The following is a 19307-nucleotide window of genomic DNA, read 5'->3' on the forward strand; positions in this document are numbered from 1 at the left end:
AAATTTTTGTAATTTCAAACAACCATGTTGTTGTTGCTCTTTTTATCATAGTTATTGAGAAAGCTTCTATAGCTGATCTTTAGAAATTTTATCAATGCATGTGAAATTTCTTTAAACAAAGAAATGGAAAATTAGGTCAATATTTTCAGTGCCCCAAATAAATTGTGGATTGTAGATGCATTTTTCGTTTCAATTAAAAGTTACTTGAAGAAAAAAAAAATGTTACAAAGATGAAAAGAACAAAAAACGCAGATGAAAAATGTTACCTGGAAAAAAAAGGAAAACACTGTTTTCATGTGTCCCAAATCCATAATCGTTGTTTTGTTAGAGCAACAATCACCTCGGGTATGAAAAAAAGGTTAGGCTTGTTTCCATATGTTTTGTTTCTGTTTTTGTATTTGTTTTTTTAGTTGTGTTTGGGAAATTGTGACTAAAGGTTATTTTAACACTTGAAAATCGGTGAATTAGACTACATGTGTTTTATTCGTTATAATAAACATATTAACATATGCCATTCTTCATAAAAATGTTTTTTTCATGTATTTTGAATCATTCTTTCCTATTTTTCAGCCACTAAATGTGACCTGTGCTTAATTGACCTTATTTATAAGTACTGTGTTATTGTCCTTCCTACTTTTTTACTATTTTATTTTTACCCTCTTTAAGAATCTGTTCCAAGCGGAGAAAATCAGAGTGTGACAGGAGGTGACGAAGAAGCAGTAGATGAATACCAAGAGTTAAATGCAAGAGAAGAGCAGGATATTGAAATAATGATGGAAGGCTGTGAATATGCAATATCTAATGCTGAGGCCTTTGCAGAAAGGTTGTCCAGAGAGTTGCAGGTTCTGGATGGGGTAAGGCTTTCTTATAATCTATGATTAGTGATGTGCAGTGGATTGAGAAGACTGGAGATGTTCATATTTTACTGCCTCATAGTGTGATTACTGCTATCTTTATAAGTACATTACCTGCTGTTATGAGCCTTTCACTGTTCTTGATAAAAAGACAGAACCATTCTTATTTAGTCAGGCCAATGAAGGCAGTCGGCTGAGGTTCCAGATTTTGGGAGGTTCTTCATAGGAAGTGATGGAAATAAAAAGTAACCAACCAGAAACCAACTTGGGGATTAATACCCGCAGCCTCTGAAACATCTCAGAATAGTTCAATGCAAAAGAATAGCTTTTAGCTTTTGTGGTTTGAAAAAAAATAGGTACAAATTGAAAGGAGAGGAATTGGGTGAAATAAGTGAATTATTTTCCCAGAGGGAGCAGCGTAAGTGTGGTGAAAACAAGAGTCAAGGTAGAAAAGCATGTGTGACTCCCCTGCTAAGATGTTTTGGAATAGATCCTTTAATTTGTATGCACAGTTTCTGAGTCTGTATCTAAATGTACGTCTTTAGAAAGTAAAGAGCCAAAAGGAGCAGTACTTACATGAAAAAAATCTAAGATGAACATTTGGGATTTTTTGTTTACACAAGGTAAGCGTTTAGGAAAAACCCTCAGATAATAAAAATATTTTAAGACTTAAACAATTTTCGTGTTTTATACATGAAAGGTAGAGAAGTTATAAGGTTGGACTGAGGCCTAGAGATTACATGAATAGTCCAAGCTTACAAATTTACAAACTCACTGGAAGTAAAGCATAGAAGAAACTTTAAGATGTTGAAGTGGAAATTGTCCTGGATAAATTCAAGCCCTAACTCTGCTGCCTAAGAATGTCAGTGGTTCCAAGCCCTCCTGACTTTATAGTTGGGCTGCACTTACAGTTGAGCTATTATGAGTACTATATAAAATAACACGTGAAATTACAGCATCAGCTGTATGATAATATTCTTTTAATTCTTTGTCCAAGTTTTTTCCTCATATTATGTTACCTACCTTTTTAATGTTGCTTAGTGGTTTATATTTTCTTTTCTGACTAATATTGCATATATGTTCTAAGTCATTATATTGCTTTGCAGTTTAATTTTGGATTTGGCAGCTTCCATATTTCAGGGAATTTAGAATCAATAGACTCATTTAGAAAACAGTGGTAAGGGGATGGTAGTTGGTTACTGCTTTGCCTGGAGAAAAACATAGTTGCAAATGAAAGAGAAAAGAAGACCATAGACGGAGCTATCTTCTGGCCATATGCTCTTCTACATGTCCTGTTGATGCAAATCATACTGCAATTATAAATCAGTTTCATGTAACTTTCAAAGACTGGTACCACTGCTGCCCTTTTGACTAAGGTGTTACATAGGTGATTATGCTTTTATTTAGGGTTTGACATAAATGTTAAGAAGTATAGAAATTCCTATAGCTGGTAAAATTAGAAGAAATGTCAGAGGTGACGTAGGCGAATGCCCCCAATTTACAGAAATGAGAATACATCATTATTGATGATACATTGTGGGGCAGAACCGTACTTGTGCAATCTGTGGAAATAAAAAATAACTGAGGCCTGGTCCCTAACCTTGATATAGAGGCAAGTGTACCTTCTTAACATACTGTGTAAAAAGTGGAAGATAAACATAGAATGATAAATTAGATGTGTAGATGTATATACCAATCTTTGTTACTCTGCTGTTAGAGATTTGGCAGTATTTTATCCTTATACTTCTTTGCACATTTAAATAATATGAAGTGTTACTTTGTTTTTAACTTTGTAGGCCAACATCCAGTCAATCATGGCCTCTGAAAAGCAGGTGAACATCCTGATGAAATTACTGGATGAGGCTTTAAAGGAGGTGGATCAGATTGAATCAAAACTGAGCAGTTATGAGGAAATGCTCCAAAGTGTAAAAGAACAAATGGATCAGATCTCAGAAAGCAACCACCTCATTCATCTTAGTAACACTAATAATGTAAAACTCCTGTCCGAGATAGAGTTCCTTGTGGTAAGTGTGATTATAAGTTACCAATAATAAAAAAATGAAAAATCTAATGATAATATGTAAAACCCATTTGTAAACATTTTCTAATTTCCTTATGAGAGCAAGATTTAAAATAATTCCAAGACCTAGTGATAGGATTGTGTAGCCACTTACCTGTAAATTTCCCAAAATTTCAAGTGCAAATGGTGTATTTACATATATTCCAGAACCACATGGACTTGGCCAAAGGTCATATAAAGGCCCTTCAGGAAGGAGATCTTGCTTCTTCCAGAGGCATTGAGGCCTGTACCAATGCTGCCGATGCCCTTCTGCAGTGCATGAATGTGGCTCTTCGACCAGGTATGTTCATTGGAGATGATAAAGTTTGACCAAGAATTGGAGACGGCCTTTTGGGCTCCTTTTGCTCGGCCTGCTCCAAACTTTTTGGAGTGTATTTTCTGTTCTAATAATGGCCCTTGAGCCACTCTCAATAGCTCAGGCCGCTTCTGCTTCTTTGAAATGTACTTTTGCTTCAAATAAACTGTCCTTTTCTGCAACTTGAAAAGAAAAAGAAGAACTGGAGACTAAGCCTGTAACTTAGTATAACGCTTTTGACAAGCTGTACCTGGGGCAAGTCATTATTAGCTATTCAAACAAGTTTCACTTATTTCCAAACTTATTTCTGTTGGGACTAAGAACTTTTTCATTTCGGTGCCTTCTGATGGACCATTTGGTCACTCAAGTTAACCACGATTTTTCTTCATTATAGTCCACAGAACTTAGCACAAAGTAGATGCTTTGGTTAGACCAAGGAGTGTAAGATTTTGCTAGGCCGGTGGTTCTAAAGGTTGATTTTGCATCAGAATCACCAGGTAGGCTTGTTAAAATATAGATTGTAAGGCCCACACCCAGATTCAGGAGGCCTGGGCCGAGGCCTTAGAACCCATGTTTCTAGCAGTCCTCAGATGAGGCTGGGGGACGACCACACTGGGAGAACCACTGTGCTGTTCTGTTTTTTTCCCTTGCCTTTCTTTTATAAAGCAAACAAATAAACCAGTAAAACTTTGAGTTCTTCAAAACCGAAATACGGATACTGTCATAAATGTACTCATTAAACATCGGGAAATCTTTGTACCCATTAAAGCAGTGAAGAAATACTCTGATTTCAGGCCACGACATGCTCCTGGCAGTCAAACAACAGCAGCAGCGTTTCAGTGATTTGCGAGAGCATTTTGCCCGGAGACTGGCCAGTCACCTCAACAATGTTTTTGTTCAACAGGTAATTTTATTTTATTATTAATACTGGCATGTTCCTGCAGTTTATCAATTACCTTAAACTTAAATTCCCGCAAAAAAAATTTCAATGTATTTGATTGGGATCATAGCATATTTTTTCACACATTTATTTGATTTTAAGATTTTTAAATATGCACATATTTGCTCATAGATGTATTTTGGGCCTCAACTGCCCCCTTAGACAATCTAGCTCCTTTCAGCTAAAATTGTCTGATTCGAGAAATCATATAAGTAACTATGCTTACTTATTATATATACCATTTAGACTTTTGTATTTATAAAAATAAGTCTAAACTTGTTAAATGTTTACTGTTTGGCCTGTTTTATTTTTCAATATTTTGAGGTAAGAACGAGGAATTGATCCATTGTTTTAAATATTTCATTGACTCTGTGTACTTACATAGTGAGAAAAATGACAATAGTTCAATTGAGGATATAGTGCAAATCACAATATGCAATATAGTGTAAACCCTTTGTCTACATTTTTATGTGGAAAGGGATGTTATAATTAAGGTTGTGGCAATCATATTAATAATACTAAGACTTCCTTAGATCTTCAGATGGATTTGAATAGAAGGCATTTTAATATCTGGTATAGTAAATTAGGTTTCTTATGTTTTTCATCTCTATTTTATTAGGGTTATTGGGCAAAAAATAATGAGGGAAATTTTGTTCAATAGAAATGCTCTCTGAAACATTGGATTCTTATTTTGTTTTCACTGTGCAGTATTTTAAAACAATTGTATTTACTATATTTTATTTCTGATTAGTTTACTCAGGCCCTCCTTCAGCTCTATAACAGGTCCTACTTTCTTTCGGTGCCTGTGAGTACATCAAATTTGGCTCAAGCTTCTCTGATTCTTTTTTTTTTTTTTATATAAAGTTTGCTATACTTAACAGCAGCAGAATCTTTATAGATTGTAACTTACTGATTTAAGCTACCTGTTAACCATACTTGTAGCAGTTTTCTAATGTCCCATAGCGAAAGTTTATTTTGGCCAAAAAGGCATTTAATCTCATTCTGCTTGCCTTTCTTCTCATCATTCTTTCATTCACTCACTCGCTCACTCACTCACTCTTTCACTCCTTCATTTATCTAGAAGCTATTTGCCGGGTGATTGAGATGTATAGCAGACATTTACCTGGGATAGGTGAGCAGCTGATCAGCCTTGAGTAGCTTATAATCTAGGGAAGGGAGATAGATACTCAGGTAGGGTACATGTTATGGCAGTGGTACTACGGGAGCGTAAAAGAGCACTCACTAAGCATGTGGGGGAAATGCAGGGGGAAGACTCTTGTAACATTGCACTTGACTTGAAAAGGGTCAAGAAAAAAGTAAACCTAGAATTCACATAGGAAATACTAATTCACCTTTTTCTTACAGTATTGTTTCAATAATATCTATTTCTACACAGTTCTTTAATTGTTAAAAAGGACACCATTGACAGTGATATTATCCACATTTTGTAGATGGCATTGAAAATACCAGTCAATAAATAGTCCTTTCTGCACCTTAATTAATTGTTTGTTGTAACATGCAATTATTTATGATTTTGCTTCCTTGCCTTGTAAACTAATGGCTTTGTTTAAAATGAATGCTTCCCAGTTCTAAAAACTAATATGTATTGTTACATGTGAATGATGCATGTTTAAAACCAGAATGTTGCAATGCCCTGGGATGCGCCGAAAAGAAGGTGCAAGAGGATATCCCAAGTACAGAAAAGGGATTTTTCTATGTGTCGAATTCAGTGCATCAGGTCACCTAGCAAAAGAGTTGGGAAACATGGATATTTCTATTGCTTGTTGTGGTACAAACTAGCTGGGAATATTTGATTACCATATTGTGGTACATCTTTTTGTCAGTCACCAGATCTTCATTGTGCACCTGTTATGTACTTGCTGTCATCCATATGTAAGAATAAGAAATGACTCCCACCTTCAAGATGATTATAAAGAGGTTAATGTACTTAAAGCTGTACAGCAATGTATATATTAAATTGCTAATTGTATAACTGTATATACATAGTATACATATGTATAAGTGCTAATAGAAGTTTAATCAAAAGTGAATTTACTGAGGATCTAAGTTGTCAGGTATGGCATCACAGATGACACAAGACTTGAACAGAGTCCATACAATGCAGTTTATAGAAAATATATAAATATTATAATTACTGTACAGAAGAATCCTGTGTAAATAAGATATTGGTCACAACATAACAATAATTTAAGACCATTAATTCCCAGTCTTTTTAAAATTCACACATTAGTAATTAAAAGAAATAAAATTTGGAGACTGACCAAGTCACCCATTTTTTATTTTACCAAGCAAAAACCTTTAAAAAGAAATGCTGCCATCTACTTTCACAATCTTTTTATTTTGAAAATGACATTTTAGCACTAAAAGAAAAGGAAGAACATAATTTCAGACTTTCAAAATTAATACATTTACCTCTATGAGAAACTTACTGATGTAGGCCAGTAAAACATCTTCATATTTGGGAATCACTGTTCCAGGGGGTTCTATCTGTGATGCCGCTTTCATATCAATACTTCTACTTAGCTACATTTAGTGAAGCCTAAAATGCATTTTTATTTAATTTTCACTTCTTGTGTAATATACAATAAGAGTAATATTTTTCATAATTGGCTAGATTCTTTTGGTTCTTTTAGATCTTTTAGAACTTCCATTGAAATTATAGATTCTTAGCTATGATTTTTATATTTACTGGGGATTCATGTATCTAGTAAGGTATTCAGTTAAGAGAATAAGGCCAGTTACACTAATTAGGATTCTGATATTGAAATCAGGCAATCAAGTTAAGACTAATAAAATTGAGGAAATATTTGCATCAAGAATATGTCCTTTTTAAAATTCTTTTGGTTGTTTTTTGAAAGATGTGTCTCAAAAGGATGACCATTCTTTGCCCTCCCTTTTCCCCCTTGGTTCTCTGTAGAGACCTCAGGATTCTGTACTTTGCCTTTGGCAACATGATGAGACTGATTATGTGCTGAACTTAAAAGTACAACTGAAAGAACCAGAAGTTGCAGGGATTTTTGTTAACATGCTTCACTTTGGAAAATTTTCTTTTAACATGTATTCATACAAACATCATATATTAAAATAAAACCTGTGTAATAGACCATTATTTAGTTCATGTCATAAAAATTGTTTCCTTAAGCACATTTCACAATTTACTAAACATAGGTTGATGATTTGTGATTAAAAGCTTAGAAAAAAAGTATGATTATTTAAGATCAGTTTTCATGGTGTTTGTTGGAATTTTGCTCAGATTTTCTTTTTTCTTTAAAAAAATAAAATTAAACATGCTGTAACATAGAAACAGTTCCCAAATCTTGAAAATTTATTCAACATTTCACATGCAAGTATTCTTTCTGTTAGACAGTATAGCAAAGTATTTAAGAGTTTGGACACTGAAGCCAAACTGCCTAGATTTGAAATCCTGACTCTGCTACCTCCTAGCTGGGTGACCTTGGGCAAGTTAATTACCTCTTTACGCCACCTTAGTTGCCTTATCTAAATAATGGGGGTAATAAAAATATCTACCTCATAGGGTAGTTACAAGGATTAATATAATAAATGTTCAGCACTTAGAACAGTGCTCGGTTATAGTAAAATGTTCCAATATTAGCTAGTTTTATTATAAGTTCTAGTAATATGTACACTAATAAAAATCTATAATTCACTAAGTTTTGGGGAAATGCATTTGTCTTAGATTAATTGGGACAAAATCTATTAATTTTAAATTATTTTAATAAAATTTTGCTATTTTCTTAAATGAGGAAAAAAGAATTCTGCAAGGTTATTGTGAAGATTATTATATATATATATAATATATATTGGGTTGTTGGAAAAGTCATGACGTATTTTTCTGTTTTTTGTTGCAAAAATGAGTCATGACTTTTCCGACAACCGGATATATGAAGTTCCTAGCAAATTGGTAGTGGGCAGTAAATTGTTATTGTTACTACTTTATTATTATTTATAGTAAGAAACTTTAAACAATGTCTTAATTTTAAAAATATGTAAAGAATAAAATTCTTTGCACATTAGAGTTCTAGGTGTGATAATTATATTATTAATTAAACAATTTAAGTATTTCATTTTTCTGTTTTCTGTAGTTATTGTGGAACCGTTTTCTCTAAAATTAAATCTTTTTGTTAACGTTAATAACATTTAATATGTCTTAATAGTAATGGTTTGAAGGTAAGGATGTTCTTCATATTAGAAGTGAATTTTTCAGGTGATGGTGATCTTAAAAGACTGTTTGCAGAAGAAAGATTTGAATAGTAATATATGTATGTGAAAGAGCTTTAGAAACTATAAAATCCTCTATAAATGTTAATAAATAATTCTTCCATTTTCAGAAGAGAAGGATTTTAATTGAAGATGTTTCCTGATATTAAATTAAATAATATAACAACATCTAATGGCCTCAATAAATAATTGTAGAAGAACATAAACAATTATTTTGAGTCTTGAATCAGTGAGAAAGATTACTTTGGGTAATGAAAAGATATCTAATATTGTTGTTAATAAAGACAGAATATTTAGAAACATTTAGAAGCTATAACAAGTCTGGCAAATATTCTTCCCCTTTAGTCAGTGTAACTAATTAAGATACACAATGTAGAAATATTGGTAGAACTAAAACTATAATATCTATGCTTACTATCTAATACCTTTGATTTAATGGAATCCCGATGATCCTTCTGATTGTCCATGAAAAAACATTCCTGTAACATAATATTTGTATTGACCTTTGCCAACTATAATTAGAGATATAGTCCAGTGGCAATAAATACTGGTGTGTTTTATTTAATATTTTTAATTTTGTTCATATTCATTGTTAGTCTTTATTTCATGAAAAAGATGGTGGTGCCTAGGTATTTCAAATATACAGAATTTTTCCATTTTTCAACTCTGTAGGTCTTAGTGCTGGATGATTTTGTTGGAAATTGTGATGATTTTTATATTCAATCAGCCATCCAGAAAAGAATGTCCACACGGGTCTTGCTCCCTTATCTCAAACTCTTGGGGTCAGGTGTGTTTTTAGCATTTTCAGATTTTAGAAAAGTAATAGCAAGCATATACTATGTATTATGTAACCATTCCAGGAGGGTCTGGAGCATGGCCCTGTAATCAAGCACATAATTGTTTCTACAGCAAAAAAAAAAAATGAATAGTCACTTAACACTATAAATAGCCTCATGGTAGTTCAGGTCAGCTTTTGCCATCAAAATAGTTTTAGCATTAAGCTTAAACTGAGTTTTAAGAGATTTTTGGATTTTAGAACTACAGAAAGGAATTGTGGACCATATATACATCATATGGCTTGTATATAAATAACATCTGTTATAGTTGTAGACTTCTGTTGACACTGCCTTCTGGTTCTTGTTATTTTGAATCAGTCAGTCTTGTTTTCTGATACTTTTCTGCTTTCTTTGATCCAATTTCCCAAATTACCTAAGTACATATCAATAAAATTAATCTTAAAAGTATATTGGTTCTACACACTTTTATACATAACTTCTATATAATGAGTTCTTATTTTCTTTTTATTTCCGTTTTAAATTGGGGATATAGTATTACAAGAAGAAAATTCTCCAACAGACTGATTTGTAAACTTTGATGAAGAAGCTAACTCAGATAATGATGGTTTTAGTACTTGTATCTTATACTTCCACCTTTCTTACTCTAATGGTACTTTTCAATTACTAGCAAACTCTTTATTTCCCTGTACCAGGAATTTTTCTTTCTGAATGCTCTCTATTTAAAATAAATTGTTTTTTAAAACCCACAACCACTACATTCTTGTTTTGTAAATGTAATAAAGCATATAAATTAGAAGAAAGAAATCTCTTAAAACAATTTAAACTCATGGTGTTTATAAGCTCATTATATCAGCTAGTTGAATACATTAATTAACTTTAGATTACTGGAAAATGAGTAACCCCAAAATTCCAATGGTCTGTCATTTGAATACAGTTTTCACAAAATGCTAACAAATAACTTCTGACTAAGTAAATCAGATTGAATCAGAATGGTGTCAAATAAATATGACATTTTTTTTTCCCTTTCCTTATTCTTGGGGACTTATGTTTTCAAGGGGAAGCTACTCCTTTTATCTTCCATCTCCCCATCTCTTAGACACTGGCTTTGAGTTCCATGACAAATGTTGACCAAGTAGCAGAAAAGAAAAACTAGGTTGTTTCAAAAGAGGGCTGGGAAGATTTTGTATTGTTTTATTTTTTTAGACACCAGTAACTAGTAGGCAGTTAGGATTTCTTGAGTCTGGTTAAAATGATTTTGTTTGACGTTTTTAAAAGAAAACGGAAGTGAGACTCACATGACCAAGATTCCAATTCTTGCTTTCCTCCTGTGTGACCTAAGCAAATCACTTTACTCTGAGTTTCAATTTGTTCTCCAAGAAAGTATGGTTATTGAACTACTCTACCAGGTATATATTTTCTAAAACAGAAGTCAGGATACATTCTCTAAGACTGTTTGATAACTTATTAAAAGTCTTATCAAGGTTTAAAAATAAAATGATATGGTTATTTAACAAATTAATGGAAAAATTAGAATTATATTATCATGAGGGCTTATCCTGGAAAGCCCAGGATATAGTCATCTATAGTCCTTCCTTGTTCTGCAACTCTATATCCTGGTTTTTTTTTCTGTTGTTTTAAATATTGTAGATTGTAGATTAATGGAAATACCATAGTTGTTAAGTTTGTTTTAAATAATTTCCCTATTTGGTGTTTTTCTTAATACAGTTTGTATCGTGACGTTTATTTGCTTAGTAAATTGTAAATGGTATGGGAGAGACAAGCTTGATTAAAATATTCATTCTCAACGCCTTTAGAAGATGAAATGAGTAGTTGATTTATCAGAGTGCCATTCTTATGTGTTTATGATTATTTATGGTGGTGGTGTTCAGTTGGTATACACAGGATGATAACAGAAGACAAGTAAGTACTCAGTTTTCATTTTTCTATGTTCTGTTGATAATGCTTGGCCGCATTTGGTCACTGTTTAGAATTTTCAGTTATAACAATGTTTCCTTATACTGTCAGTGATATTTATTTACTTATTTACTCACTCTAGGGTCATGATCAGAGCTCCACTCTTGCTCAACACTCTGTTGAACTGACTTTACCTAATCATCATCCATTTCATAGAGACTTGCTCCGATATGCCAAGCTTATGGAGTGGCTAAAGAATACAGATTATGGGAAATACGAGGGACTAACAAAGGTATGGATTTGACGTCAATTTGACATCACTGAGTATAGAGCATAATCTTTTAGAATCAAGAGGCCATGTATTCAGTTCCCCAAGTGACATTTGAAATACTATAGTATATTCTTAGCAAAGCAGAAAATAATTGAATTTCTGAGTGCCCATTAACCAGAGAGAACATTTATTTTATTTACTTGGGTAAAGAAGAGCTGCATTTTGAATTTCAGTATAACATAGCTGGTGTTAGACCATACTGTATGTAGCCTGAAGCATCATTCATTTTAGTTAAATGCTATAATTATTTCCTGAATTTCTTTATGTGCAGCATAGAAACTAGGAAGTATGAAAATGTGTGAGTGAGGCATTTGCCTGCTAAGAATTTATAATCTGTTCTGTTAAGCAAGTGCAGAGTACCTCTTTATTAAGCAAGCATTTCACTGTTTCAGGCACATAAGGCTTAACAAAGAGGCCTCTACTCTAAAGGGCTTTATGTCTGATTGGGAAGAATAATTATACTTAAAACAATCAGCAAAGAATTAAGTGCAAAACAGAAAATTAGTTTAAATCTATGGCAGTTGAGAGAAGGGAAATCCATGTCCTGAAGCCATGGGGGAAAACTTTAGAAAAGGTGTTGGACCAGAATTGACTTTTGAGTAATGACTGGGATTAGAAAGCCAGAAATCAGAGGAGGGGCAAGATATGCAGACAAAGGTGGGAAAATATGCCCTTTTCCCGGGATAACGAAGAGGCAAGCCTGACTGAAGCAGAAATTTCATATTCTGGAGCAGAAAGAAATTATGTTGGAAAAGATGAGCCATGAGACCTAACAGCTTTCCTGACCCATGACAAAAGATTCAATGGGGAAATTAATTAAGAACCTAATGTAATCATTTAAATGAAATGAAATCTTGAACCAGGAAGGTGGTGTTAGGAATAGAGAATATAAACCAAAAGAGAGACTCAGAGGCAGGAGGGACAGGATGACGCCAAATTTCTAGGCTTGGAAATTAGAAGAGCAGTGACTGAATGTCAACAATTGGGGAAAATAAGTCATTTATTCATATACTCATTCAGCAAATGAAATGAGCACCTATTACATACTAAACTTGTTTTAAATGCTAGGGATGCAGCACTGAAGGAAACAGTCAAACACTTGCCTTCTGAGGATGCATATTTTGGTGGAGAAAGACTGACAAAAAAGTCCATTACACAGTAGGTGAAAAAGTGCTGCTGAATGCCCTGGAGAAAATAAAGCAGGGAACTCCCGGACTGGGGGAAGGTTAGAATTTCAAATAGGATGGTCCAAGGAGGCCTCATGAGAAGGTGACGTTTGAGCACAGATATTAAAAATAAGTAGGAGTGGGCCGGCCGAGTGGCGCGATGGTTAGGAACTGGCTTGGGACACCAGAGGGCCCCGGTTTGGACCCCACATGTGAGGGCCAGAGACACTGCCCTCTACAAAAAAAATAAAATTAAAAAAGAAATAAGCAGGAGTGAGCAGTGGGAGTTACTGGGGGGAAGCTTTCCAGGCCCAGCGCATGTGCCCTAAGTCAAGCCCATGTGCTTGAGGAGCAGTGAGGAGGCCTGTGTGGTTGGACCACAGTGAGCAAGGGACAGGACCTTAGAAGGACAGGTGGCAGAGGCAGGATGGGGCGAAGCAGGGCAGACCTGGAAGGGACTGTGCACCCTTGTAAGAATTTGGCTTTTACTGTGAGGGAGATGGGGGAAAGGCGGTGTTCGTCGGCTTTGAGCAGTGGAATGACATGATCTGACTTAAATTTAATAAATAGCCATTGTAGCAGGAAGCCATGGGTACCATACTTTTCTGGCATTTATGCTGTGACCTTTGGTATTGGAATTGACCTTGTCACTTAGGAAGGTAAAGAATTGCTAGCTAATGCAAATATATAAATGGTTATATATTGAATATAAGAGTAGTTCAGTTAAAATTCTGAAGTACTGTGAAAAACATTTAGAATATTTTATCTATAAGTTTTGGTGCATTTGGAGTTTAAAATAAAAAAAGTCCAAGTAATGTATAAGGTATTTTAATAACTACTAATAATTTAATTATGTGGACAGCATGACCTTAAAAGATGTTCTTGAATTGGAAAGAAGGATGTGTTTCGTCTGTGTGGAGCGAGAATATGGGAATTGTTAATGTAAAGGCTCTTCCCCTCCACCATGTGCTTGTGACCTAAAATTTCCTGATGAAGAATTTAGATAGCAAAATAATCTTATTTTTTGATAATTTTGCTATCAAAAATTTTTCTAGTTGCTGCCTACTTTTATTCAGAACATGGTGCTCTCACAATATTTTATAAGTGAAGATTATTCTTTCCCAGAGAATTAATGTTTTTACATGAACCCATTTTATCTTTATACTTACTGAAATAATTATTGCAACTCCTATCCAGTATCATTGGTTCATGCTTCATGAGAAGGCAGAGGGTTAGGTAGAAATTTATAAGTGTGATGATAATAAAAAGGCAGATTGTCCACTCTTACCAATCTATTAATATCAGCATTTTTGGCAATAGGTCATTTTATGTATCAGCGTTCACGTATTTTCTCTTCAGAGTGACTTTGCCCATTTAAAGTAACATCTGGCTTCTACTCCTAAACTGAGATCATAAGAAAGGGGACATAAACCTTGGTAAAATAAATAATATTTATAAATTATAACAAAAAATTCTTTTCAAAAAGAATGTAAGTATCCTGAGGGGTTTATAAACATCTTATCTGGCTAGCCATTTTAGGTAAAATTATTTTTATTCCTCAGAATTAGTCTTTTAAGTGTTATGCAACTCTACTGTTGCGTTATATTTTGTTTTGTTTTGTTTTCATTCAACAGAATTCTGATTTGGAGATACCTTAAGGAAAAATATTTACATTATTGGAATTCTTTGCCTTTTTAAGTTTTAGGAGGATTAATATTTTGAATAATTAAACATTATTATAGCTCCTTAAGAGTTTTGTGCTAACAAGTGCTTTGTCCCCTAGTGAATATTCAAATAAGTAATCAATAAGCTTTTTGCCTAATTGTGTTCTCAGTGAGTATTATTGCCTTATCTTTATATATAATGCAGTATTCATGAATGTAATTTAAAGTGAAGAAGCAAGACTACGGCCAATCTAGTGATGATTTATGGAATCATTCTCTGATCACAGTATATTTTGGATTGACAATATTAATGAGCTTTTAAAAATGAAGTTGACTTATTTCCCAAGAATGTTACTTGATCCCGTGGTTTGAACTTTTGACAGACTATGTATTTTACCTCATAATCTAATTTGGTTGCTGAAATGTTGCCAAAAACAGGAAGTTTATTAAAAAAGAAGAAGGAAGAAAGGAATGAAAGAAGAAAAGAAAGAAGGAAATACAAACCAGCATTTCTTTAATAAAAAAATTTTTAAAAAGTAAATAATAATAATAATAATTAAATCCAGACACTGTTTGCACTTGGTTGGGTGTCCACAGCTCAACACTTTTTGGTGGGGACATGAAAAGCCTGTTTCACATTCTTTAGAAATAAGAATCACTAGGCACTGCTGCAACTTATTTTGACTGATTCTAAGCAAAGTCCTGATTCTTGGTAAACATAAATAGAGCCTATGGAAAACATGGGTGCCTTGGTCATGTAATAAGCTCAACTGCCCAGATTCCCTCCTTCCCAGGATTACGACCCCTATCTGTGGCTCTGGGTCATCCATGTACGACAATTAATAATAGAGATGGTCCATCCACGCTTGGGTAGGAAATGAGCTTTCCTCTTATAACCTCCTTAGGTTGACAGTCAGTCTTGAAGATTGACATCTTCCCTTCAACCACAGGTTTACGTTTTTGGAATTTGCGTGTTTTGGTTAAAGAAAAAGTAAAACATGGAGGTCTCCATAAAACTCTACAGCCAGCACAAAATAAAGCTGAAAAGACTGCCTCAGATAATATATAAACACATGATAGTTAAATTTTATGTTAGGTGCTGTATGCAAGATGCTAAGAGGAATACTACTCACAGTGAGAGAGATCTTGCAGAATTTGGTCGAATGAATGAACTGATAATCACACAGGGCTGCGTTGCCTTTTCCATGAGCGAGCCCTACTGAGTACCTTGGGAAGAGATAGCCCGTCATTTAAGTCCCATTGAAAAAGGAGATGCTTTTCAATAGTCTTCTCAAGTCACTATTTTCTAGATATCAAAATAGCTGTTTTGAAATTGTTTAAATTGCGTGGGTAGTAATGTGCACTTTAAACTATTTGGATATTGGAATGTAGTCTCTTATATTGAGTGATTTGAGTAGAAACCACTGATGAAGATTTTACAAATTATGCAAAGCTAATTTCCTGTCAGTCATTTACAGATTTGCAGTGATCAGTATTTCTATGAGAATTTGAAAAGTGAGACATTGAAAAAGTGCAACAGCCCAATAAAGTAGGAGTTAACTTTAGGGTATATTTTAATTTATATTTGCTTTTAAAGTTATGGAAAGATTGTGGGAAAGAATTGCCCATTTCAGTAACTTTTCTTACAGAGACAGTGTGGGAAATGTATATGGCCTACAAATTGAAAAAAAGCAGAATCTATATTATGTTTCTTCCAATTACTGTTTTATAAAGATAGATGTATAAAATACCTAAGAAGTTCTGTGGTGAACTATAAATCAATATATAGATGTTTACATAATATACCTTTTGATGTTTAAAGCAAGGTAAACCTGTTCTAAAACTGGATTTATTAATTTGATATAATAAAGGAAGTTGAAGCTTGATTCCATGATAAACTTAAAACAATAGTTAGGTACAGTTTTTCTGCTGTGGATTTATTTATATTTAGTCAAACTGCATATAACATTTAATTTAGTACTTGGAAAAAAAATACTCTTTGGCTTCCCACTGTTGAAGAATCCTTCCTGAGGGTATAAAATATTTTTATGTGATGATGAGCAGATATGAAGGAATGAGTTTGTATGCTAAATAATAGATGTTTTCATTTGAGCTAGAATAAATTTGTTTATAAGAAAATTAATTATGAAAACTGTGAGATGTACTAATTAAATCTTATTGAAAATAACCTATTTTGGGGCACTACCCCAAGCTGACCCAGTGCAGTGAGACTGAATGTACTCCTGCATTGCCAGTGACACCATCTATTGGTTTAGTCATTTTTTTGTTTGTTTTTTTAGCTGAGCCATCCCGCCACCTGTTGGCAGCTCAATGTTAGCTCAGCTGGGGTCGGGACTCGAACCGCTGTTGCTCAGAGCTTGCACTCTTGAGCCAGCTCTTAACCAACTGAGCCACTCGCCAGCCCCCGGTTTAGTAATTTGTAAAGCAACATGGCAGTATGGAGGAAGTTATTAAGATTCCCATACTCTTTGGCCTATAATTCCACCCTTAGGAAATTATTCCAAGGAAACAATTCATTAGAGATTAAAAGCTTATTGTAACACTGTCTATCATAGCAAAACATTGAAATCACTTAAGTGACTTATGTTAGGCAGTTCGTTTACTAAACTGGGGTACATCAACAAAGTATAATACTTGACAATCATTAAGGTGTAAGACTGGAAAAATGTCATTGCTCTGACTCAAATATCTATACAGTGTAATTACAACTATATTTTAAAATATGTGAACATTAATATAGAAAAATGAAACTATAAGTATGATTATGTTCCAGTTCACATTTTTGTAAATTTCATAATTTTGTAAATTATGATGCCTGTTTAATTTTTTTTAAAGACAGAAAATAGCCTACTTTTTGTATCCTATGAAATCCATCAAAATTTTAGATCACAAAATTTAAAAGAAGCACAAAGGACATGGGGGGGATTGAAAAATGGAAATTGTTATATTTGTTTTATTAATAAGTACATGTACTTTTATTTAAGAATTACATGGATTATTTATCACGACTGTATGAGAGAGAAATTAAAGATTTCTTTGAAGTTGCAAAGATCAAGATGACTGGCACAACTAAAGAGAGCAAGAAGTTTGGTAAGCTTAGGCATCTCTCAGTTCATTGTTTTCTATTAAAAATGGTTTTATTTATGACAACTAAGCAAGGAGGAAGAAGATACAGGAGAATTAATGAAAGAGTAAGTCTGATGCATTGGTTTGATTTATAGGTATTTCATAGAAGAAATGTAATTTTTTTTTACTAATTAAAATTCTGCAGTATGTGAATCTGACAGCAATTGTATATTTATGCCATAATTAAAAATATATATTCATAAGAAAAGCAGTTGGCCAGAAAATGAAGCGCAGTATAGCAGAGAAAGTATTAGACTAAGAGAGAGACATGTTGAGAGTTCAGTTTCTGACTTCCTAAAGACCTTTTTTAACAGTTGTGGGCAAATCACTGATCTCTTTCTTAAGTCATTGCCCTCCACAGGGAAATGAAAATGATTCCTGGCTTCTTACTTCTCACTGGCTATTTTGAATCGAAAAGAAAGTTTTTTTCTCCCCTGCCACGGAGCTATAAATATGTCACCCAAATTTCTCCTGTGATTATACATTCTTTTTCCAAAGAGAAATTTTTGAAGTATGTTATTTTTTGTTGCGTCTAGATCTGTTAAATGGACAAAAACAAAAACAAAAAAACACTGTGATTTGAAAGGATAGCCAGTGAAAGTATCAAGTGAGGAAGGTGATTTGCCGAGGCCACATTCTGCTCTTGCATGTACCCATCTCTGGAGTTCCTTTTGGATGGAGTTCTGTGCCTAGCAAGTCAAACCTGGCCTTAAGTGGCTACAATGTGTACTCCTCAGTGTGTCTGCATAGCTCCCTTTAGAATAATGAGTTTAGCATTTGCTTGTTGAAAGGAGCCTATGCCCTAAGCTACTTCAGTAATCAGGAAAAGGTTGAAATTGATAGCTCATCTTTCCATTCTTTTCTTTAGGACAAAGAAGACTGTCTTTAGTGGGTAATTATTTTGTAATTCTCTGGTTGGTTGGTTGGTTTTTTTTTTTAATACAGCACTAATATATTGATATACTAGTCCAGACTTTTGAAATGGTTTGAATCTGTGTATAAATTTGTAACACTTAGGTAAAGATACTGACAAGAATCTTGGGACAATAGGCTTTTGGAAACAGAAATGCTAACTCATCCTAAAGGTTAATTGTTCTTAAACAGCAGTGTGTTTATATCCTTGTTAATGTTTCACTGTGGATATGTTATGTTTTTGGTTTTCTTTAGTAAACAGCATATTAATGCAGTTACATGTTTAATGTTTTCATTTAGTATATTTGTCACCACTTGTTAGTGAACCATTTTATTTTGAGAGAACTCTTCTACAGTGTATGAAAACTGGAGGTAAAGGGAAATCTTTCTAAAATTATCTCTCCTCATTAATCCCAGTATCATAATAGTTTTATCAAGCCTAAGTTAATTCACATTGAGATAAATGATGTAATAAAAATATAATTTAAATCAAGTATAATAGAATCTTAATGGAATTGCATTAAACTGAAACCTAATTTTTTCATTTTCTTAGTCCTTGAAAAGTTCTTAAATTATCTTGTTGAAAATATTTTTAAGTTAACACAATACAAGGGGGCAGCCAGTTAGCTCAGCTGGTTAGAACACAGTGCTCACAACACCAAGGTTGCTGGTTTGATCCCTACATGGGCCGCTGAGCTGGGTCCTCCACAACTAGATTGAAACAACTACTCAACTTGGTGCTGATAGGTCCTGAAAAAACACACTGTTCCTCAATTAAAAACAAAAAAGAAAGAAAGAAAAAAAAAAGGACTAATTAAAAAAAAAATTAACAAAATACAAGTGTAACTGTAGAAGGCGTTTTTATAGTTTTAAGACTTAAATTTACATTCTCTATTAAATAATAACAACTAAGGGAGTACTTTGTGATAGTTGATGGTACCAGAAAA

The 19307-nt window shown here is 33.6% G+C and overlaps 1 protein-coding gene across 3 annotated transcripts in view; it reads left to right on the forward strand.

Moving 5' to 3' along the window:
* The first annotated feature begins 629 nt into the window (after nucleotides 1-629).
* Nucleotides 630-19307, forward strand: part of EXOC1 (exocyst complex component 1) — a 37046-nt gene continuing 18368 nt past the window's right edge. For 2 of the 3 annotated variants that reach the window (XM_019664368.1, XM_019664371.1), the window contains exons 1-7: nucleotides 630-854; nucleotides 2651-2878; nucleotides 3082-3214; nucleotides 4024-4133; nucleotides 4921-4974; nucleotides 11283-11432; nucleotides 17307-17412. In XM_019664368.1, coding sequence (XP_019519913.1) covers nucleotides 771-854; nucleotides 2651-2878; nucleotides 3082-3214; nucleotides 4024-4133; nucleotides 4921-4974; nucleotides 11283-11432; nucleotides 17307-17412 — 865 coding nt within the window. In that variant the 5' untranslated portion in view covers nucleotides 630-770. Of the gene's footprint in view, nucleotides 855-2650; nucleotides 2879-3081; nucleotides 3215-4023; nucleotides 4134-4920; nucleotides 4975-11282; nucleotides 11433-17306; nucleotides 17413-18316; nucleotides 18341-19307 lie in introns of all 3 variants that reach the window. The other variant, XM_019664370.1, reaches the window with a different exon arrangement.

Source organism: Hipposideros armiger, unplaced genomic scaffold (genome assembly GCF_001890085.2).
Source record: "Hipposideros armiger isolate ML-2016 unplaced genomic scaffold, ASM189008v1 scaffold_420, whole genome shotgun sequence".
Lineage (NCBI taxonomy): Eukaryota > Metazoa > Chordata > Mammalia > Chiroptera > Hipposideridae > Hipposideros > Hipposideros armiger.